The sequence below is a fragment of the Desmodus rotundus genome, chromosome 1 (genome assembly GCF_022682495.2).
Source record: "Desmodus rotundus isolate HL8 chromosome 1, HLdesRot8A.1, whole genome shotgun sequence".
In the NCBI taxonomy this organism is placed as follows: domain Eukaryota; kingdom Metazoa; phylum Chordata; class Mammalia; order Chiroptera; family Phyllostomidae; genus Desmodus; species Desmodus rotundus.
This window is the reverse complement of record NC_071387.1, coordinates 138,129,802-138,154,468: the sequence shown is the minus strand read 5'-3', so window position 1 is coordinate 138,154,468 and position 24,667 is coordinate 138,129,802. Positions and strand designations below refer to the sequence as shown.

Here is a 24,667-nt window from a genome sequence, read left to right as displayed (position 1 = left end):
TTTCCTACTGTACAGATTGAATTAGATGAGGGTAAGGGTATATTGGTGGAGAGGTGAGACAACTAGAGAAGAAAGGATGGAATGAGGCCACTGACCACACAAAAGTGGTCAGGGAATCCACAGGGGTTCCAGGTATATAATAAACTCTGGAGCAGGTGCGGATCTTCTCTGGGCATCTCCCAGCAGTGACCCAGCTGCTTTGGGGAGAGCCGTATCTCTAATGCGTATAACAGAGAACCTACCACTGGTGCCCAGAAGACTACTGATACCCACAGGTTAATCATTTCCCCTTATGTAATGAGTCAGGCTAGCCTGTGATGGGAAATGGAGAAATGGGAGGGTGGGGTATGTCTTTCTTCTTATTCCTGTACTCAAAAGAACACAACATTATTTTTTTAAATGCAAAATTGGGATAATCCAAAGAGCATATATATATAACCCATGGACACAGACAACAGCAATAGTGATGGCCAGAGGGAAGGGGGAGTGGGGGCTGAGAGAAGGGTTAATGGGGGAGTTGAGGGGGAATGGGGACATCTGCAATAGTATCAACAATTAAAATTATGAAAAAAATGCAATATTATTACACACTAATAACAAAAGAGAAGGGAACAAGTAGATCAGAACCCTCAAAGAACTAAAAATCATTCCAGTAAAGCAGTATTTTTCTGGAGTCCTTGCTAATTTTGTCCTGAGTTTTAAGCACTAACCAGAGGTACTTTTTTTTTTTTTCATATTGACTGAATTAAGATATATAGATTTAACATATCATAATATCCTCAGAATCAGCCAAAAGCCAAACTTCTGTTCAAGTAAATGACTTTACATGAAAAAAGTCTAATTGAATCAGTATTCTGAACTTAAGGAAAGTAAGGCATCACAGCATTCTACAGGTAACCTGTTTATTACCTCTTTGATAAACATATCCTGAGCAAATGCTGTTTATAAGTGATGTTATGATTATGGCTTGATATTTTAAAATTTATTTCTTAAACAGGTACAGTTAAAAAACTCTTTAAGTTCTAGGTTCTTATTACATGATTATATATGCACTACTGAGGCAAGGGGAATCTCTTCCTTCTTAAGAAAATTAAAAGGTTAAAATATATTAGTAAACACTTTATAATTATTACTCATTTTAAAGAAAAGAAACAAGATAAACACTGTGGGAAGCTTTTGAAAAAAAATTTTGTAGGACTTTTTTGTTCATTCTGGCTTTATTTCAGTGATTGCATTCTTTCATATTATTTTAAAATAAGTGATAACTTGAGACCATAATTTCACATTTTTCAACTTGCTGCTCTGGGTTATCTGCTGTGATCTTTAAACTCAGAAGTATTCTATTTCCTGGCATTCTTGGCAATAGATATTTGTACCCAGGAACACAGGTGAAGGGTGCTTTCTGATTTCAAAGCATGATCTGTGACTCTTCAAAAAACAAATAAAGAATGAGACAAGAATTTGCAAGAGGTTGAGAAAGGAGAATGGGTATTCCTCTATAGTTTCAAACTGCTCTGAAACACGAGAGGAAAAGGTCTACATTGATGACAGTCTAACAACCTAGTGGGGAAAAATTCCATTACATGGCTTCAAGTTATTACATTCGGAGAAAATATTCAATTTTGTAAAATTATGTTTTTTACATATTAGTTTGCATTTGTAAGTCTGTAAGTGAAGACTTCAGAGGATCTAAGTTGAACAAGTAACAAATAAATAAAATGCTATATAAACCTAGGATTTGAAGGGACTTACACTAGAAAAGAGTAATTTTTAAAGAAGGTCAATGTGCCAAGATTTCAGCAAAGTAAAGAAATCTATGCTGGTTTCAAACTGACATAAAAAAAAAAATAAGGCTTCATACTGCTGAAACTGCTTTTGATAACTTCTTTTCTAAGCAGTATAAAAGATATATAAGAACTTTAAGAAAAACATATCCATTCCCAGTGTTCTTTCATTCCCGGATCATAAGGGACATTTAATGGAAATAAATACCTAAAAAATAAGCACACTGAAAGATTTACTTCCTTGCTTACTTTCTCCAGGTTTCTCTTGCCCAGGTTCCTATTTTTTATTTTTCCTTCATTTAGCTGCCTGTCCTCTCCTTCAAAATTATTACAATGTCGCACTTTCTCCATGAAGTCATTACTGAACACATAAGGGTTGACGATTTCCTTCTCATCTTAAGGCTCATTCACATTTTCCTCAAAATACATAATAAAAATAATGAGTTCATATTTTCTAAGAACTTACCGTGTGGAGGGCAAACGGGACATGCCACTGGTCATACCTCGCTTAGACAGAGACTCAGCCTGCCTGGATTCTACTATGGTCCTGTCTATGAATGAGGGAACAGGCTAGCTGGTTAGAAGAAACATCCCTGAGCTGACACAGCAAGAGTTGAAACAAGAATGCTGTCAGCCCACTCTAAAGCCTACATTTGATCCCACTAGTTTTGGCTTAGATTTAGACAATACACCTTATGTAAAAATCATTGTAATTACGCCTCATTTATTTTATTTAAAAGTCAACCCCCTATAGAATAGTTAACATCAAATTGATGATGACACTTTGCTATGATCATGAGCTGGCCTTGTATCAAATTGTCAGGTTTGTTCATATGAGAGTTGGTGACAGCAAACGCCTACAGGGTCCCCGGGGAGAAAGGGGACCAAATGAGGAGGGAGAGCACTAAAAGAAAAGTCTGGAGATACCACCACTTCGAGGCTCTGCTGGATTTGAAGCCAGTGCCATTGGACACCAGCTTCTATACCGGCTACTCAAAACCTGGTCGCTCTTCTCCCTAATCTTCCCAAAGCCTGAGCAAAATTAATCAATGTGAAATTTATGAAAGACAAAAATTATTGTTGTTTAATTTCAAGTCAGAGAAGAAAAAAAGTGAGCTCTCTTCAGTTATAAAATTGATATTACAATAGGTAATAAACTACGTTCCCCAGACTCTCTAGAGCAGGTTTAACAGGACCAGTTCGTAAAGGCTGCTCTGGAGCCTGTGGAAGGGCAGACTGGACTGCAACTCGAAGGCTTGATGCGACTGATATTTGGTAAGACACTAATCTAGACTTGTGTTTCACCAGCAAAATTCATTAGTTGTACGTCTATATTATAAGTTATAAGTAAGGTTCTCTCTGCCTCTATTCTATATCTGCTGTTTCTCTATCCAAGGCTACCTAACAAACTCAAGTTCCCCAAGGAAAGGAGTTACATCAGATTAATTGATGTATCTTTCATTCTTGCGAAAACTTAAGGTGTACTTTCTAAAAAAAAAATCTTTTGACTGAATACATCTCTTTAATCAACTTGGTCTGCCTCAACTACCAACTCAAGTTCTGGCTCCTTAGCCCTGCCTTTCTTTTAATTTTGTTGCTCTTCTTGGTCTTCTGTCATTGAAACAAAACAAAAATTTAACTCCTTAATGTCTTCCTTGTTTTTATGATTTCTTTACTGCTCTTTTTCTAATTCTTTGATGGTTCTGTTCTTCACATTATATTTATTCTTGATTTCTTTTTCCCTTTATTTTTGTTCTTGATCATTCTATTTTCTTATATTTCCTTTTCTTTTGGTCTACTCTTCTTATTCCCTTTTATCTTTTATTTCTTTCTTCTAATACTTTTTCATTTTTCTTTCCTTGTCTATCTATCTCCTTTCCTCTTAAGGATCTGTATTAAATTTAATTTCACTTGCATTTTAAGAAAAGAATACTTTCTTCATCAAAAGCACTCACACAATTATAGTTCTATGTCTTCCTCACCAAGAACATCAAGTTCAGGAGGAAAAGGGTATGGGGTTCTTTATCCAATTCTTTCTGAGTATACTAACTAAGAAGTACAACTACTGTTTCTCATGAAGGTTATAAGGTATACAACCCGTATGCCAGCAGGAACAACTCACGGGGTCTGTGGCATGCAGTCAATAGAGTAAGTGATGGAGGGAAGTGGCAGAAACTTTCAACAACTTGTTCTGAGCTGATCAGGGAAAACAAGTGAATCACTTATCCAGTTAGGTAGTTTCAGTTCCAAGTCAGAGAAAACCCAACTCAACTCGGCTGAAACAAGAAGGCTAATATAACTGAAAACTCCCTAAAGTAGAAATGCCACCAAGAACCTATATTCTTTCAGTCTCTCTGCTTTGCCTTTTATTCCAAGCATGGCTGCCTTCCTAAATGGAGCTGATCCTCTGACCACATACCTTTGGCTCACATGTGACAGAAAAATGGGTTCCCAGCAAAAGTCCTAAGATTTGACTGGACTGGTGTAGGTCACACACCTTCTTCTGAACCAATCACTGTGAAAGGGGAAGTAAGATGCAATGATCTGCTAACCCTAGTTCAGGGGCTTCACTGCCAGGTCCTGGATACAAAGCTCCTGGGAACCACATGGTCTCAACAGAAGGAGCAACAAAGAGTTACACATTATGGAAGGAACAGCACACCTCTACTGCATGAGGCAAAGCTGAATGCAGACAGTACAAAATAACAATAATTTACTAAATATATGTTCTTTTCCCACGGAGTTATTGTAATGATTGTAAGATGATAAAAATGAGTAAACACATTTTATTTTATGAAAATGAAGCTCTTCTACATTATTTTAAGTGAATTCCTCTGGGAACTCTTTCTGAGAATACTGACCCCAACACAGTTACTGATTATTACTGTTAAATAATTTAAATGTTATTACTGTAAAATAACGAGGATAAAAAAAACAGAATAATGAACCACAACAAATGACTATTTGAGAAAATAATGATATTCTCGGTGGGAAAAAAGTGCTAAAGATCACTTAGTGGCTATTTTTTAAAAAGTAATATAAAGTCAGTTTAAGCAAATACAGGAGGAAAATCATTTTTAACAGTGAGAGGAGATGAGAAGAAGCACATTTCATAAGTGAGCAACTGTCATTCTCTTATTCCCAGCCTCATTACAAAGTCTTCTGACTAAATATTAAATAAAGACCTTATGGAATTGAAGGCCAGGACATTAACAACTGAACATACGGAAGAGTCATCTGCCTGGTCATTTGAAGATGGGCAGGGGTTGGGGGTGAGGGTAATTTTCACAGTAGTAAAAGTAGTTAATTATAGATGGTTGGATTATACATAGGTATTCAAATAAACGAATGTTAATCCTTAGTCCTCCCAAAGAGGACTATGTGTATTTTCTAGAGCTTCTGAACATCAATTTCAAAGGCTATCTCCCAAATAAGTAGAACACTTTTATTTTCTCAGTACTTAAAAGAAAAATAGAATGTTATCTGCAACCGTGAATCATCAGCCACTGCAATTCTGAAACACCCAGGTCTCTCCCTATTGCTGCAGCCCTGGGAAAGGAAAGGGCTGTCTTCTAATGACACACAGAAACTCCTGCACTGCCTGGTTGCAAAGCATAATTAATTCTGGCCGTTTTGGGCTTGATGAAACACCACACTTACACACACGAGAGAAGTCAGTTCGAGCTTCTTGGGTGTACCTACAACAAGGAAAGCCCTAGCAACAACCTAATTCTCCTCAAAATGCTCTGTATGTCACGTTTGTATGAGTTCTGCAAATATTTCTTCAAAATATATCTCTTATAACAAGGAGATTGTGCTAAAAAAATTTAACCACCTGTACGAACAGTACTTTTAACTTTTAAAAGTGTGAAACATTGTTTTTCAAATTCTTGGCAGTAAACACATGGTTTTATTTCTTAGCTTGTGTCTGCAGTAAAAGGGTACTTAAACAAAGTGGTCTCTTAGATGTAGCTGCTCAATATCATTTCCTTTTATTAGAATAATTTTTCATGATTTAATACATACTTGCATGTTCCAATACAGAGGCTATTACTCCATCAAGAATTTCAAAACATAAGTTTTCAAGGTCCTATTTCAAATAACAATATAAGTAAATTTTTTAAAAAGAAATTTAACTGGAAGATTTACCTTGAAAGATTTACTTCCCTTTATAATATTCAATTATTCTAGCCCTGAGGAGTCTTGAAAACGAGTGCCTATTTTTAAAGAAGTTACTGCTGCTATAAATACAGTTTCTTTGCTTTAATTATAAACTGTACATAAACAAGTGAGTAATAACATGCAGAATTCCTCTCACCTGCTTTGGGGTAACCCCAGGCATTCGAATATCCAATGCAAAATCGGATGAATCAATAGGAGTTACTGGTCGAGTGGGACCAAGACATTCATTGGAAAATGATCTGGTAGTTTCTTTAAACCTTAAAAAAAAAAAAAAAAACCAGACAATTTCAATATCCTAGAACATAATGGATGCTTAACTTGAGAAAGAAAATATAAAGGAATTCTATGAATGTAAAATGAAAGATTATTGATTAGGACGTGATGAAAAGATGTGATAATTACATAATATTCTAAAACATTCTCAGAATTGCACTTTGTAGTCCCGGAGCAATATATGCCCAACTTGTAAACTAAATATAATCAAAACAAGCAGCTTACATTTAAAACTCAATTCAATAATAACTTGTCAAAATATTTATTTTTTCTAGTTAACAAAAGTACAGGATTAATAAATTAGAAATTATCGCAGGACTGACAGTTTTCTAATGGGAAAAAATATTAACTATAACCCAGTAAAATTGTTGTAACTATTTTATGAGTGCCCAGTATTACTAGTCAGAAACAAAACCCAACAATAATAATGCTAGAAGGCAGAGTTGAATTGGGGGGGGAGGGATGGAGAAGTCTGCGAGGTGAATTACAAATGTACAAGTGCATAAATATTTAATATGGTAATTATGAGGACTGTGTATACAGCTCAATGTTTTCTCGTGAGCTATTACAGCCCATGATCTGCTTCTCCCCACCACTTAGCTATGCTGATATTTTATTCTTCCAGCTATTACAAAACAAGAAGGCATTTGAGTCTAAAGGACGATACGTAGTTTCTGAAATACCTCCCCAACAGGGAGCGATTTGTATAGGCAATCCCAACTTCTAATTGAAGTTTTGAAAGCCAAGTGCAGCTTGGCTGCACCGCAGCGGGCTGTTTCTGCAAGGGGGACTTCACAAGAAGTTACTGAGCTCAAATTCCAAGTCGGTTCACCAAAGTACAGCAGCCTTGTCTGCTTCTTTCCCCGACACTCTCGTCCGTAAAAGTGATTTCAGTTATCAACAGCATGCACAGCATCCGCGCAAACAACGTTCCGCCTGTTCGAACACACACACACACACACACACACACACACACACACACTCACCTCTTAAAGACAGAAAGCGGGCTTCTGAAACCCGAACAGCTGCTATTAAAAACAAGGAGGAGAAGGAGCAGGCTGCGGACGCCAGCCATGTCCACGCCGCCCCGGCCCCGCCGGGAGAGGACCGGGCAGGCGGGCGGGCTTCGGCCGGAGCTCGGGCAGCTGCGCGGCCAGCGGCCGCTACTTCATGGCCCGGGCGCGGCGGGCGCCCTGCGGCGGCCACAGGCAGCTGCCTGCGAGAGCGACAGGACGAGGCGTCTTTATCCCCGGTCTCACGCGGAAATCCCTGGGAAGGCGGTACTTTTGTCCGGTCCGCGAGCGGAAGCTTTCCTGCTTCCAGAGCTGCCTTTTTTTTTTTTTTTTTTCCCCCTGGTGCTGGGGCTAGGCTTGCAGGTTCCTTATCACTCGGGAATGACAGGGACTGTGAAGGATATCACACAAACCCGCGTCAGTCATCATTCAGAACCTGCAAAAATAGAAGCAGATAATGGATGACTAACACGTTACAGCATTTGTCCTCAGCAAATCCCAGCTGAGGTTCTTTAATACTGTCGTAGTTTCACAAGCTTGAGCCCAAGCCTGGGGAAAATGCTGGTCTGTTCATCTCCCTGCCCCCCTACCAGCCCCCAAGATTTCACCAACCTCCATAGCCCCTGTTTTGCTCATTCTTTCTCCCCACACCCAGCCTCTCCTTTTTCTACCTTTCTTCCCTCCTTTCCCTCTCATCCACCCCACTCTTCTCCTTACTTACTGTATTACTCCCTTCTATCATCAAAAATGCACTTAATACCTCTGTTGAATGTAAACGAACTTACTCGCAGAAATGACAAGCTAAGGGCAAAAGAAAAGGGGAAAAAGCCTAAGAGAGGCAGAGACAAATCACTGGATACAACACTAATCAGATAGAGAAAAGATTTCGAGAACAAAGGCATGTTTTATGTATATGCATCACAAAGCTACACATCTAAGGAGAAAGAATACCCCCTGCCAGGAATGATCACCACCGAAGCGATTGCTGAAGTTCTCAGGATTATTTCAAAACCAGCCCAAAATCTACAGTTATGATATATGAAATGGAAATGCCTATTTAAAAATTCTGCAGCTAATACACAAAGTAATAATGACTTACTTATAATGTATGCTTTCCAAAACATATTCTTTCCTGAATAAAGTTTGTTAATTTACAATGCAATGCATTTAGAAACAGCAGGGAGAATCTCAGCTGGCCCCTAAATGAATTCATCTACAAAGGGTATGATCAAGAACTTAACATTAATATAAAAGAGAGGCCCTGCAGAACTAGTGCAACATCTCAGCATTTTATGAAGAGACTCAGCTAGGCTACATTTTAAAATATGCATGTTTTGACGTTATTGTTGTCCTGAACATATTTCAGACTACATGTCAAGTTTGTCCATTGTAGTCAGAAGGCATTATTTTCCAATCTTTCACGATATAAAAATACCTCCAAAAAAAGATTTCTTAAAGTTTAATCTTAATTTATAAACATAAGGAAACCTCAAATCCAATAGCCAGATGAATAACAGTAAAAAACAAAAAATCGGCAACATCTTACAGAAATGTTCCAAATTATCTTCTGGAAATCAGAAGATAGTGAAGCTAATCTAAAAACAAACAAAACAAATAAAAAAAAAACAAAAAAGCACAAATTACAATTAAATGTGAGGACATCATGGTCAAAGCTTTCTAGAAGACCACCAACATACATAAAACATGCTAGACTATCTAACCAACCCAAAGATGCTTGGCGCTCACCAGCACCCAAGGACCCCAGCTAATGTACATAAGCAGTGACATTTTTAAAAGACATGGTATCTGTTTGAACTTTCTCTTTGACTTGCTGTTTGAGCTTTCAGCAACAAAAAGCCTTCAGCTTTGTCCCAGTCCCTGGGTAAGAGAAAGAACTAGCCAGGAACAGACACAATTGGCCTGAAGGTTATGCTATTGCCTTTACCAGCAACCAAGTATAATCGATCCTATCTAATGACAATACTTAACATTCCCTGATGGTCTTTTTAAAAATAGATGTATGTGGAGAAAGAATAGTATTTTATTATTTTATGCAGAACAGGATTCAAGGTCAGTCCTTCTGCCATTTGGCCAGGAGATTTGGTATTATATAAACACTTGAAAACAAATTTAGTATTAAAATTCTTTAATAGGAACACATCCCTAAGTACTAGCCTTTGAAAAAAAAAATCCACTTATCTCTTTGATTGATTTTATTACCTTTGATGTGCCTAAACCACCCACTAAAAGAAAAGGGAACTGAAGTTGTAGGTGGAGGCCAAGCTGGTATTTGCAGCGATAAACAAAGCAGGAGGTCTAACAGTAGTGAAAGCTAATTATGTTTCTTGGTTCTTGATGCCTTGTAAACTAGAGACAAAATACAAACTATCAGATGAAAAAAGTCATGTCTAACCATTTCATTTGTTATTTTACAATTCCTGATAATATGGAATATATAATATTAAAAAATTTTAGTTGTCCTCTGATTTAGGATTTTAAAAACTCTCATGTTTCTCTGAGATAACTTATTCCCTCATTAAAACATATACTTAATTCCATATTCTGCAGAAAATATTGTAATATGTTGGTGTTTTATAAAACGAATAAAACTAAAATACAGTGCAGCCTCCTGTGAGAGGTGAGGACTTGACCCAATGAATTTAAGGCGTGCTTACCAGGTAGTATAAAAAGAGTACTTTAAAAAGGGCTCAGGAAGCTCCGAGGTAGGAAAGATCATTTCAACATTCTAGAGGAGGGTAAGAAAGAACAGAAAGGTAGATTTGGTCTTGAGCCTTGCATATGTATTTCTTTAGGGGATCTTAAAATAATTTGACAAAAATAGAACAAGACTATGTTTTTACATGACTTATGGAAATCTATGGTAAAATGTTTAATAAAGTCCATATGAGAGAATAAAAAAGAAGAATAAATTAAGAACAAAAAGGTAAAACACTCTTCAATGGAAGAGGTGACTACTGAGGGGAGCTTGGAGGGTGGCTGGATTCCCACTGCGGGAGCCAGACACAGGCGCTCCGAGTACAGAAGAGGGCAGGGGCGTAGGACTCCAGGTGGGGAGCAGGAGATGTGTTTAAAAAAATAAACCAAATAAAATACAAGTTCTGCCTCCTAGACTCCAGCTGTAGGTCCAGATTTACTATTTTATTTGTAATACAAAGCAAATATTCTGTTTACACATCCATAAATTCTTAGTGAGAATAATTTATAGTTTATACCTGTCTGAATATTAATTCCAGGAGCAGTACTATTACATAGCTTAGTCCAGCCTGGTACAAGTGAACCACACAACTAATTTGGTTTTTACAAAGTGAGCAGTCCATTCCTTTTGATTTTCATTTAAAAAAAGAAAAAAAAAGTTGAAATTTGTAAGTGGTCATAGAACCGAATAAATATATTGATTATTCATTCATTGCTTTATTTACTCAACAAGAGAGAACTAGGGTAGCATAGTACCTAACAGCCTGTAAACTGAAGAAAAACTACCTGGACTCCTGGTTCCCCAATTTCCTTGCCTTATAAAAATGAGCAAGTGTCTAGCCTTTGTTTGACTCAGTTTCATCCTCTGCAAAATGGAAATAATCCTACTACCTACCTCATAGGGTTGTTACAAGGAATAAATAAATTTGTGTTCTTAGAAGAGTTCTAGACATATAATAAATGTATGCTATTAATGTTGTTGCAGTAAATAACTATTGAGTGCCTCGGACTATCTTAATAGTAATAATCGAGACAGATGAAGTCTCCACTCTTATAAAGCTTAATTTCCAGTGGGGGGAAAAACAAATGAAAATAACTACCAAATGATAAATGTAATTTTATTTTAAGGAGGTTTTATGTGGTTTCCTACAATGACTTATGATTAAACTGATTAAAGGGAGCACATCCATTCACATAGCAATTTGACTCCAGGGATTTATTCTTGGGCAAAAATTGAACAAAGGCACAAAACATGCTGATAAGGATATTTACTAACAATGTGTAGAATAGCAAAGAACTGTATGTTTATAATAAAAAAGAACTGGAATCAATTTAAATGCCCATCAATAAAAATTGGTAAAAGATTTTTTTTTTTGATACAGAACTTGAATACTATACATCCCTTTAAAAAAGGACTAGGTTGGTCTACTTTTATAGGCAAGGTCATATTCTATATTTTTTGCAAACTTTTAAAAATGTTTCAATAATCTCAAACTTACAGAAATGATGCAAGAACAGCACAAAGAACTTTTTTCTTTAATTATCCAAGAGCAATTCGCAGACCCGATGACGCGTCATCACCTCTGAATACCTTAGTGGATGTTTTCTAAAGTACATCCCACTACATCACCACAATTCATCAAAGATACTCACATTGACACATTACTATCATCTCATCCTCAGTCTCCAAACTTTGCCAATCATCCCAGTAATATCTCTTATATCAAAAGAACCCAGTTCAGAATCAAACACTGCATGTAAAGTTGTCATATCTCTAGTGTCCTTCGCTCCAGGGCAGTTTCTCAGTCTGTCTTTCACAGTTGTGACTTGACTCTATTGAAGACTGCAGGTCAGTTATTTTCCAGAATGCCTTTTAGTTAATGTTTGTTTTATGCTACATCAGGACTAGATTCAGGCTGTGCGTCTCTAGTAGGAATATCACAGAAGTGATGCTGTGTTCTCACCGCATCTGTGTTAGTGTCCATTCCTGCATATTAAATTACCCATGAAAACTTAGTAGTTGAAAATAATAAATAATTATTTTGCATAGTTCATGTGCATTAAAAAAAGAAGCCGTGTAGCGGGGAGGTCTAATGAGGGTGCGATCAAGATGTTGGTGAGGGCTATAATCATCTGAAGGCTTGACTGGGGCTAAAGGATTTGCTTGCAAGGTGATTCACTCACATGGCTGGCAAGTTAGTGGGGGCTATCGGCAGAACAAATCTCCTCACTACGTGGCATGCTCTGTAGGACTGATTGAGCATCCTTACAATACGGCAGCTGGCTCCCTGAAGAGTGCGCAATGTTCTTCAGGACTAATATCAGAAATCACATACCATAATTTCTGTAATATCGTATTGGTTACCCAGGTCAACCCCTCGCAATGTGGACAAAGATTACCAAGCGCATGAATACTAGGACCTGAAGATCGTCTCCTTGAAAGCTGACTACCATAGCAACTTAGTAGGTGACACACCATGTGACTTGTCTCTTTACTGATGATGTGACTTTGATCATTTGATTAAGGTAGTGTATGTCAGGCATTTCCACTGTGAACTTACCATTTTTCCCTTCCTAATTAATATATTTTGGTGGAGAGGGTTTTTTTTTTTTTGACATCCTAAATACTCCTCATCAAACTTTCATTTTATTCACTTACTTATTACATCCTAATGGACTAATAGTTTCTTATTTTATTCAAACTGTTTTAATCTGTTACTAACTTTGTCTACATTACTTACTTTGATATTCAAATGGTCTCAGTTGTGGTTCCTTTTAGCTAACTCTTGTTCCTTTTCACATGTCCCATCATCCTTTGAGCACTTGCTTGCTTTCTGACTTCCCTCCCATCCGGCCTCAAAACACCACACAGTAGGTCTTTCTGTCCTGCTCTTCATCCCAGTTGGCCTTGGCTGACACCCTGCCCTGGGCTGCCCCACATGTGGATGCCCTGTGTACCTTGTCTGGGCTGTGGCACCCCATTCTGGGCCACCTGACGCCCTCCTTAGCCTAGGCCAGGTCACTGTTCCTAAAGACCTGCCTCGCTCCCCCCTACATAGCAGCTTTAGGACTGAACTGTTTAGAAAGAGAAAAGAAAGGCATTAATTTAAAAAATGAAATTAGAGAACAATATACATATATATTTAAAAAACTGAAGCACTATAACCTAATTATATTTCCAATGGTTTTCTATGGGGACTGTTGCAGAAAAAGGGGAACTTTCACTTTCTATTTACATGCTTTTGCAGTCTTTTAACTTCCATGAGCTTATATTATTTCTAAAACCAGAAGAAAATAGGATTTTGCATATATACAATATATGTGTGTACATTTAAAAATATTTTATTGCATGTGATTCTACAGATTTCAGTTTATGTGTTAATGTCTGAGTTAGGTGATGTTTTGAAAAAATAAATAGCTCCCCTTTTTCGCTTGGCAAGAAATTGACACACTAAATTATATGGTAGTTGAGCAGCTGTAATGAAGGGTATTTTCAAGCTGAGCACCAGCAACATCTGGGACTGAATAACTCTTTGCTTAGGGGACTGTCCTGTGTGCTACAGGCATTGAGCAGGACCTCTGGACTCTGCTCACTAGATTCCAGTTGCTCTCCCGTCAGCTGTGACAACCAAACGTGTCTCCAGACATTGCCAAATGTCTTCTGGAAGGGAAAGTCACCCTGGTTGAGTATCACTGTTATAACATTGTTCATTAAGAGGAAGCTTAATTTGTAAGTCAAATGTGATGTAATTCCCTTCAAATACATGTAATGAGACATAAATCTCCTTAGAGAGGGTTTGCAAATATGGAACTTCTAAAGAACGGGGTGGGGGGGTGAAAAAATCATTACAGCAAGTAACATGTATTGACTAGATGCCAGGCATTGGGTTTATGCATATTATCTCACTGAGTTCTTATGACTTTGAAGTAAAGGTTATTTTCCCCATTTTAAAGAGGAAGGGCTTATGGTTTAGAAAAATCAGGTAACTTCCTCTGGGTATATTGCAGTAAAGAAAGGATTCAAATACTGGCTTTCAGACTCCAGAATCTTTCCTCTTAACACATATTCTCCAACATAGAACAGACTTACTACACTGACAATGGATATTTTCTTCCAGTATTGTACAACAAAAGGCAAATCCTCTGACTATGTTTTTACTGTAAAATAATAGTTGACAATGTTCGTCAATCAATTACAATCAAGTACTATGTACAGATTTGCTGATTGGAATCTTGACTAACCTGTATGACATTTGTGCCATCGTCATTCCCAATTTACTGAAGTGGAAAATGGACACAGAGAGACTTGGTGACTTTCCCAGAGTACATAACCAGGATATAAATACAGGCGATCTGACGCCACAGTTAAACCCCTTAACTATTCAGCCATGAATGTAACTGTCTGGGTTTTTTTTTTTTTTAATTCACATGTTAGGAAGCATTAACATTTCCTCTACAACCTTACCAACATTACACATTTACGTATCTCAGAAAGAATAAATTAAAGATCTATAACAAGGGTCTAAGTCTGCTCAAAAAGTAGGTTTGGATGGGCTTGCCAGAATTGTTCCCAATTCCTCCCCTGAATTTGAAGTCTGAGCAAACATTTCAAAATAAAGATTTCACATAAAACCCAGATGTCCAGTGTCTCTTGAAGAGTTGTAATATCTGGCCTCACGGCACCCACATTTTCACATGACAACAGTCAGCTGAACCAAGTGCTTTCCTTTAGAGACAGGGCCAGCAGTCTGCAGAGCGCCACAGTCCCCACCACTCCCTACTTGCTCCCAGGTCCTGAAACCCAGAGTAGTTATTTGAACAGCCACTCAGTACTGAGGTGCGGTTGTCAGTCTGTTCATTTGTTTTTGTTTTTATATACTTGGCCATCTTTTCTCATTAACATTAGTAGCTGTATCTTAAAATCCTTTGTGTTGTGATCCCAGAGGTATGCCCTTCTTTATGTGAGAAGGTAAACTTCACGCTTTATGTAGCATATGGCTTGCCACCCTTAGATATACTACTAAGTTGCTGCTTCTTTGCTTTTCCTTTTTTCTTTTCTGTTAAGGCTCCGTTCATCTTCATTAGCAAGGCACACCAAATTGACCAGCATTTTCTGCACATGGATTTGTTTAGATCAGCAATTTTCAACCTTTTTCATCTCATGGCACACAAACTAATTACTAAAATTCTGCGGCGCACCAAAAATCAAATGATATTTTTTTGCCAATCTGACAAAAAAAAATAGCTATAATTTTGATTCATTACACTGGACAGCTATTGTTGTGTTGGCCATTGTCATTGTACCCTGACTAGTTAGGTATTGCATGTTTTAAAAATTCTTGTGGCATACTTGTTGAAAAGCATTAGTTTAGACTCATCTTCTAACATGTTGCCAATTTGAAGTATCTTTTCCTTGCAAGTCAAAATTGTCTAGGTACCTATTAGAATATACATGTTTAAAAAATCTCAGAGGTAACATTTAGCATATGATTCTACTACCAAAAAAAGAGACAGATTTGCCAACAGGAACAAATTTCTCTCTTTCTTTCCTTCCTTCCTTCCTTCCTTCCTTCCTTCCTTCCTTCCTTCCTTCCTTCCTTCCTTCCTTCCTTCCTTCCTTCCTTCCTTTCTTTTCTACGGTCGGTAAGTAGCAGATGCCCTTTAAATATGTCCATTAGTCATCAAAGCACTCAGTCCTGTAAATACTTCCATGGGGAAAAAACCATTATTCTTAATTAAGTCTCTCAACTTTGACTAATACAAATGTTGCTGCATAACACATGTATCTAAATTCAGTGCTGGCATATTTTAGTATAAGACAGAATAGATCCCTGTGTTCCAGTCAGCACAAATCTTTTGGCTCTAAAGACCGCACTGGGAAGTCCTCAGGAGGCTAGTGCACTGCCCTGGAAGGTCATTAGCCATTACTGACAACATCAGAGAGGGGAATGGCTCCTCTATATGCTACTCGTTTGTCCCACGCACCGTGTTTATTTATAAGCTAAGAAGGTCACATAGACGTTAGTTTCAGAAGAAGAGCACGAAGCACTTCTGCAGCTATGGCTTTCTTTTCCCCTTTAACAATTCTTGTTGAGTGTGTGTGGGGAGGGGGGCGTGTAGGCCATCGACCTTGTCCTGCCTCTTCAAAAATTAAGAAGTTCTGTTCCTCCTTTACAGTGAAGTTTTAGAGAAATTAGTTTGAAACTAATATCCAAGACCTGGCTAACTTTCAAATGCGTGGGTTTTTATCAGTAAGTCTGAATCATGAAGTGACCCACTGATTTAGGCATTGAAAAATCTTTTGCACTACCTTTGCAGTGCTTCCTTTGTGGATCTTTGCATTGTTACTTTTTTCTACTTTTAGGAGGAAGTTAGTGTAGAATCCAGGGTGGGAATGTGCTGCATTTAAGTGCAACTTAGTGCCAGGCGCCGGGCTTAGATGGTTGTGGTCTAAAGGTGGGGGCCTGCCTTTCCTTCTGTCTGTCTTGCAGTTAATCAGCACATTTTTTAATGAGCTGTCCTCTTCTGCAGGAATTTTTTTCCTGTTTACGATTCCACATCCTTAGGCACAGTTATTCCTGAAGCATTTTAATACATATTTTGTTAAATGCCTCCTAATGACTCCAGAGTCAGGAGCTATCAACTACACAGGACACCTGGCTCAGATCCAGAACACGAAATTAACAAAAGTAAGGGTCCTCCTTCCTGATAAGTAAAAAGTTTACAGGAAATGTCTACATTTTCACTCAAAAATAACACTGAACTTATTTTTCTCTTGTGCTACTCACAGAGAAGGATTTCCTCCCATAGCAGAAGCATATTTTCAAGTGACATTCATGTTTCCCATTTCTAATGTTCAAATTATTACAATAAAATGCCCACAAACAAACCCCTTTCTATTATAAAAGTTTTTTTATCCTTTCTTTAAATCTCTCTGCTGTATAATTATAGTAGTTAAAGTGGAATCTATAATCACACAACACTATTACTATTACATAATTGAAGAACTTATGGGAATTTTTCTTTAAGATCATGAAAGAATGTCAAAGCAGTCTTTAATTTATATAATTCTGCTCAATTGAGTTTACAGTAACCTAGAGGGATCCCATAAAATACACACTACACATTGTCCCCTCATTCCAGCTCAGCCATATAATGCCAAAGCCATTAGCAAAGGGAACAAAGTTGCTTAAAAACATTTCAATGTCTTTTATATTAGAGTACAGAAGATATAATAAAATTTAACTTAATCATAAAAAGACCATTTGAATTTTTAAATATGCAATTTACCCCTGAAAGAAGTACAATGTGCTGAAGTAGTTTATATTCAGATATTTTAATTTGTAGTCTATAGTAATAATAGTTTTCTTTGATCAGTGTCCCCAAACTCCCCATGAACTGTCAATGAAGAGCTTCATAATTTTCTTCTGGCTGAAGAAGATCAAAGCATTCTCATGTTTGCTGGAACTCTTTGATACGGCTGCACAGACAGGTAGTGAGTTTATTTCATTACTATTAAACTATTTCTTTTTGTCTTGAGTTTAGGAATAAGTGGTTTATCTTAACAAGGTGCTTACAGACTGGTTTGCTCTTCCCCAATTTTAAATCTTCTTTACAAGCATTCCTGTAGTGATTTGCTCTACACTCTGGAACTGAAAGTGAGAGGTCAAAAAAAGGATGAGACCCACAGTCCCCCAGGCTGGAGAGAACACAGGAGGCTCAGTCCCAGGGGCATCACTCCAGGGAAGTGAGGACCAAGAACACTGAATTGACCTTATTTGCATTATCTCTCCATTTTTGCAGCTATATGCCCTAACTTTGAGTTATAACTAAAAGTTGAGTTTTCAAGTCACAGAAAAATGTGAAATAACCCAATTGTTTTTGCCAATTTTAACCAAAATAAAGAGGCCCACAGGCAATATAATATGAAGAACTGATTCACACTTTGAAGTATGAACATTGCTTTGTAAAATCACAACATTTAATGGACTTGTATACTATAATACTGACACTACTAATAATGAAAATAATATATAACAACTACTGAGTATTTGCTATATGCCAGGAAGCAATTTTAAATACTTTTCATGTATTCATTTAATTTTCACAACATCCTATAAGCAGTAATATCATCTCCATTTTACAATTGAGAAATAGAGACACCAAAGAGGTTAAGAAACTGGCTTGAGCCCTGGCTGGAGTGGCTCAGTTGGTTGGAGCATCATTCTGTACCTGAAAGGTTGAGGGTTCAATTCCCAGTCAGAGCACACACCTGATTTGCAGATTAGATCCCTGGTCTGGGTGCAAATGGGAGGCAACCAATTGGTGCTTTTCTATCTAGCTTTGATGTTTCTCTCTCTCCCTTCCTCTCTCTCTCTGAAAGCAAGAAGAAAGTCCTCAGGTCAGTGGAGGGGAGGAGGGAGAGAAAGAAAAATAAGGAAAAGAAGCTTGCTTGACATTGACATTGGATGATTTTAAAGGTAGAAGCTATTAACCTCCAGCTTACACTTGACAAAGGCTATACATCTGTCATTTGTTTATTAAGAAAATATGTAAAGGATAAATAAATGATTATTGATACAGTAACACTTTAAAAATCTGTATTTTATTCCACATATAACTAAAATCAATAGTTCACATAAGTGTAAGACATGCTTCACATCACACAACGCTGGCTTCTTGCGAGTGACTCAGGCTCCACATCAAATCTCCCTCCTCCGGCGGATTCTGAGCCAACAGGTGGAAACTCTGCTGTAAAAGAGAGAGTGCAGACCGGCACTTGAAACCAGAAGTCATGGTTCTAAGTCCCCATTTAGGGAGTTCACTTCACATTTCTGAGTTTTGCCTTCTCCCTGTATAAATACAGGATTATGGTCATCGTACTACCGAAGGACTACTCTGAGAAACACAATAATCTGAGACAATTCTGAAATCAGGAAAGCGCCATAGAGACATAAGTTCTTGTTAGGGTTTCATGTTCAGCTTTACTATGACAGCATAGAAACTTCATTTCTTTAACATGAACTTTTCTCCTTTCTTTCCTTTTAATTCAAACTGGCCTCTTCCAGCACCCAGACTCACCTGCTTCCTTCTCCCTTGTGTGACCACTTCCTTAAGCTTTAAGCCCTCAGGACAATCAGGTACTGATCAGCATCAAATAACCTAAGGAATAAAGCCTCCCAGTCTGGGCCCATTGACCCTAGAGACAGAGTTTGATCAAGCTAAAGAGAACATCTGGGCCTCAACTGTGTATCAGATTCTGGCCCTGAAAAGCTATGAAACCGGATGAAGTGACACCATGGGTAACATCAGGAGCAGACACACTGATTAGCTACTCCTACCCTGCCATCAACCAATAAAGCCCATGGCCCTAACTCCCTTAGTCACCATGGTTAATGATTGTCCCCTATAAAACCCCATCCCCTGGAAGTCACCAGGAGCCACATCTCTGAGAGCTACTCACCCGTAACTCGGGGAGTGAGTCACCTCCTAAAAATAAACCCTTACTTTCTTTGCTGCAAATTCCTGTTCATGTCTCATTGGGCTTTGATGCATGCAGGCAAACAGACTCCTTTAGTACGGTAACATTATCAATGGCTAAATTTTAAAACTTTGCTTTTATTTTTCTCATTCTGCACTGCTCATTCTGAATCTAATTATATCTCATCTTCGAACAAAGTTTCAGAGTACAGCATCTTCAGATGGCAGACACTGAGCAATTATAACTGAAGAGGGAGGGGGGAAACGGAGCTAAAAGATCCAAATTTAAACATTCTTCCTAATAGTAAAAATAAGAGAAAAAAACAGTAATTTCATCATTCAGCAAAAACGTAACTAAAATCTTAACCTAAGTCATTTGAAATGTGCTCTAGTAATAATGAGTAACAATTTATATTTCAAGGAAATTACCAATATTATGTCAAGATTATTAGGCAATGTTTATTGGATACGGCACTGAGAGGTACTGTATATGCCGGCCTCAAATTTGTTTGCATGACTAGAAGAAACTATATAGAGGGAGGCTTGCAGAACCAACTGCCCAAAGAAATCAGTGTCAGAGGTAAATGACATGCATATATGTTCCAAAAGCAGTTAGATATTTCCTAAGGGCAAATAAATATAAAATGGTAGACTCAACTAGGTGCTTGGTATTTAAATGAGACTAAATACTATATGAGTAATCAAGTTTACAACTAGTTACTTGATTATATTGAATTGAATATTTATTCCAAAATAGAGGAATTATGTGAATTACCTTGCTGGAAGATAGATCTTTTGAACTGGAATTTTTTTCTCAGCTTTACAAATGAAATTTTAAAAGGCCATATGTACATACAAATTTTATTTTTTAAAAATTTGTTTTCCAATATAATGAATTTCTATTATCATAAGGTTAACACTCTCTTTCAAATGGTGAAGAAATTACTGATAAAAAACTTGGACCATGATACAACTACTCATGTCAATATGTAAAACTCCTGATAAAGCAAACAATTTCCCTCCAGTCCATTAATTCCACCAAAAGACTGTTAGCTCTTTTCAAATGGCATATTCCTAAAGACTGCATGAAAATAGAAAACAATAGGAAAATAGGACCTTAAGTTAGTATATATACTATTAATAAAGTTATAGTAGTTATAGATTTAGAGTGAACATATTTATTGTTATTTAAAATGCATTAAGGTCATCATCAAATCCATTGCCAAAAAAAAAACCCCTAATAAAATAATCAGTGGTTCCCATAATCAGCCCTTTGATACATCAGAATGTACTTAAAAGAAGCTGAACATTTTATCTTTCAATATGATATTCAGAAAAATTTATGTCTTTATCAATGCATTCAAAATTAATAGCCACGCTTGACCGGCAGGTCATTTCCACTATCGCAATGGCAGCAAATGACCACTTTGCTGATCAGGGATGGATACCGACCAGGAAGGCAGTTTCTAGACTGGTCACAGTGGTACACACCTAGGAAAATATTCTGCCACATACTGCTCTTTTGACATGGCGGGATTTGTCTTTTATTTCATGATATCTTCCTTTCTGATTAAAGAAAAGATAAACTGAATGACCAAAAAATGGAAGAATAATATTGTTCATATAGGTGGAGTTAATTCAAATATAATATACTTTAAATTATTCTATCAATTAAGTTGAAGTTAAGAAAAGAAGTGAACTTCATTCTTCCATAGATGATAACAGCACTAACATGCTGTCTTTGACTTGCACTGAAGGTCACAGAGCTGTTTTGAGATACTAAAAAATACTATTAATTGTTTCATTCTGATTAAACCAAATTAACACATTGGATGGCCTCCTTCATTTCTTGTTTCTGAGACTTGGTAGTTGTCTCATTATCTTTTTATAAAATATCAAAAGTTTCTTGCTTTTTAAGAGGTCAACGTCTTTCATCATTAAGTTTTATCTTAACCAAATGTTAATTTTAAAATCAGAAAATAAATGGATTAAGCAGTATTAATTTACCTAAAGGAGAAGAGAACTGTGATAAGTTTTTCCTTCATTTGGATATTTCAATCCCTATTGGTATTACATTGTAATGAGATAAAGGTTCATTAAGACAGGCTTTGTTATGTAAAAACAAGACACACTAGAGAGGAAACTCTTGAGTGAGTTACAGTTACCCTCCAAAGATATAACAAATGAGATATTGTTAAAATATTTAAGTTTAATTATGCAACATGTTCACATACATAATCAAAATACATATGCACACACCTAAGTATTTCACCCAACTTTCTGAATTTTTCTCCAAAGAACATAAATAAAACATAGAAAAACTAAGGAGAAGTAATCACACTGTTAGGCACATAAAATATTGTTTCTCAACTAAGTGGAGAGTCCACCTGACTACTGAGCAAAGTTCTCCCCATACAATGAGTTTAAGATTCTCTTCATCCTACTTTCCTACTCTTCCACATTGGTCCAATCAGTATATTATTTTGCTTTTTGCTTTTCCAGAATGGAACCTGCTAATATGAGTTTCCTGTCCTTTTATATTTACCCCACAAATTAACTTACCTGAAGTTGAGATCTAATGGTAGTGTGAACAAAAAAGGGGCCACACACTAAACCTGACAAGCTCAGGGGAGGCCTGCATGGTGGCCTTACAAACCCAGAGACCAAAAGCAACCACAGAGGATGGACTCATCATAAAAAATCCCTAACTAAAAGCAAGTCATGGCTGGTGGTCACATCCTAGGCCTGTACCTTCTTTGACAAAGGTCAATCTTTACCTTAAATAAGCCTGTTTATTGTCCTTTTGCATCTAAGATAACATACCCTTGGAATTGCTAGCATAAGTAGTTAGCTAGTTATTAATAATGAAGGAAACAGAGGGAATCCAATATTAAGCTTAATAAACTGAGAAGCTGAATCAGATATTAGGACAGCATTCCATTAAGCTTACTAGGAAGGTGTAGCATTTACAGACTTGAGGAGACTGTCGCAGAGGAGGCTTAATACTTCAAGCAGTAGACAGCCACCCTGGAGATGCTGCCAGTCCAGTATTGGATTATTGGAGGGAGGAGGAGAAGAAAATTTATTTTCTGGGCACATGTGCAGAGAACCCAGATGATGTAACAGAACTTTTTGACGTGCACAACAGAAGTCAAGATGGTCCCTGGCTGGCGTGACTCAGTTGGCTGGAGCACCATCCCATAACCAAAAGATTGTGGGTTTGATTCCAGTTCAGGGCACATACCTAGGTTGCAGGTTCCATCCCAGTATGACACGTGTGATCCCCAGTACAGGCGCATATGGGGAGCAACCAATCAATGTTTCTCACTCACATCAATGCTTCTCTCTTGCATCGATGTTTCTCTCTCTTCCTTCCTCTCTCTCTAAAAGCAATAAAAACGTGCCCTGGGGTGTGGATTAAAAAAAAGCAACAAACAGTCAAGATCGTGCAAGGGGAAATGCTTCTACTTTTGAGGCATGCATAGTAAGAGTCAACATGGGGACATAAAGGGGCAGAGCCTAGCCTGGGAAAAACTGAAGAAGTAATCAAATTGGATAAAGGGTGCAGAATATCTGTCAGTCCCAGAAAGGGATTGGTCAGGGGGAGGGTCTGACTCAAGTCCAGGAAGAATCAGAGAGTTGGGTTGGATGGTTTGAATGGCACCTTGATCATTACCAAATCCCAAGAAAATAACATACATGGAGGGTTAACAGAATCTGCAGGGCAGTTGCTGCTACAGCCTGTCAGCCCTCCATGTCTCTGATGGTGTATTATATCCCTTAACCCCAATAAAATTTTGCCACCACATTTGAACTTCTCCACGCTTTGTCATTTGAAATTCCTTTCTCTTGACACTGCAAAAATACTCGTTTTCACCGGTAATGTAATGTCAGACTAATCTTTTCCAGACCCCTCAGGGGACACCCACCACACCAGAGCAGGAGACCCCAGAACCCCTCATTGTTATCTTGTTCCCTGAATATCATCACTGTGTGCTGTAAATGTTGTTAACTGTCTCATGCCCAGCAACACAAAATAAATGTGTGTCTCTCCATTTTACTCTATCCAGTATCAGATATTTCCCCATTTTGCTTTCTCCTGCCTCCCTAAGCTACCACCAATGAATTTTATGAACCCTCCTCTTACATGTTCTCTTTTGATTCTAATGTAGAAATTAAGCTATAAAACTGCCATTCTGTGGAGCATTTTCTCCATCTGTTCAGATTTTGCCTCCCGATAACTGTCATCAGGTTGACTCAAAATCATAAAATTTCTTGATGGGTTGGACATTTCTTATGTCGACAGCACTCAATGGCTACTGCTGCTTTTCTTTCTACCTCTGCATTTACTCCTTTTATCTCTATTCTTTGTATGAAAATTTTCCAGGAGTCTGGGTTTTGTGGGGCACCATCTCTGCTATAAAGGAAACACATCTTAGTTCCCCACAGCTGGGTAGCTTCTGACCCAAGTGGGAGGGAAGTCAGTAGTATTGTCTACCAAATGGACATGGGACTTCCTTTAGCCAGTGAAAGGGGGGCGGAAGTGATCAGTACAAGCTGAAGTTTTAAAAGCCATTGCCATAATTCAACACACCGGTTCCCTCTTTTCATTCTACATTCCCTGCAGAAATAGTCCGAACCCCTTCTACTCAGTGACCACTGGTACTCAGAGGGAGGCTTCTCCATTAGCCTGAGCCCAGACACTCTCTGAGGCAGGTAGAGGGCAAGAGAAGAAACAGCTGTAACCATGCAGAAGCTTCGTTTCTTTAATATGAACTTTTATCCTTTCTTTCCATTTGATTCAAACTGACTTCCTTTAGCACCCAGACTCACCTGTCTCTCCTTCCCTCTTGCATGACCACTTCCTTAATCATTAAGCCCTCAGGACAGTGAGGTTCAGCATCAAATAAACTTAGGAACAAACCCTCAGGTCTGACGACCACAGGGACAGAGTTCTAATCAAACTAGAGATAACATCTAGGCTACAGTTTTCTTTCAGCTCCAGGGCCAACTACCCCTACCCTAGCTCTGACCAATCAGTATAGACCACGACCCTGACCATGACCCTAACTCCCTCAGTCACCATGATTACAGATTTTTCCCCTTCATAACTCATCCCCTAGAAGCCATCAGGGAGCCAGGTTTTTCAGGATTATTAGCTGTAACTCTGGGTGTGGACCACTTCCTAAAAATAAACCCTTACTTTCTTGGCTGCAAACT

The 24,667-nt window shown here is 37.8% G+C and overlaps 1 protein-coding gene across 19 annotated transcripts in view; it reads right to left on the bottom strand.

The window, feature by feature from the left end:
* PAM (peptidylglycine alpha-amidating monooxygenase) overlaps positions 1 to 24,667 on the bottom strand; it is a 283,208-nt gene that overhangs the window by 153,532 nt on the left and 105,009 nt on the right. For 13 of the 19 annotated variants that reach the window (XM_053911113.2, XM_053911152.2, XM_053911154.2 and 10 more), the window contains 3 exons: positions 22,692 to 22,830; positions 7,226 to 7,688; positions 6,103 to 6,223 (listed from right to left, as the gene is read on the bottom strand). In XM_053911113.2, coding sequence (XP_053767088.1) covers positions 6,103 to 6,223; positions 7,226 to 7,314 — 210 coding nt within the window. In that variant the 5' untranslated portion in view covers positions 7,315 to 7,688; positions 22,692 to 22,830. Of the gene's footprint in view, positions 1 to 6,102; positions 6,224 to 7,225; positions 7,689 to 18,199; positions 18,344 to 22,691; positions 22,831 to 24,667 lie in introns of all 19 variants that reach the window. The other 6 variants (XM_053911124.2, XM_053911136.2, XM_071219352.1 and 3 more) reach the window with 4 other exon arrangements.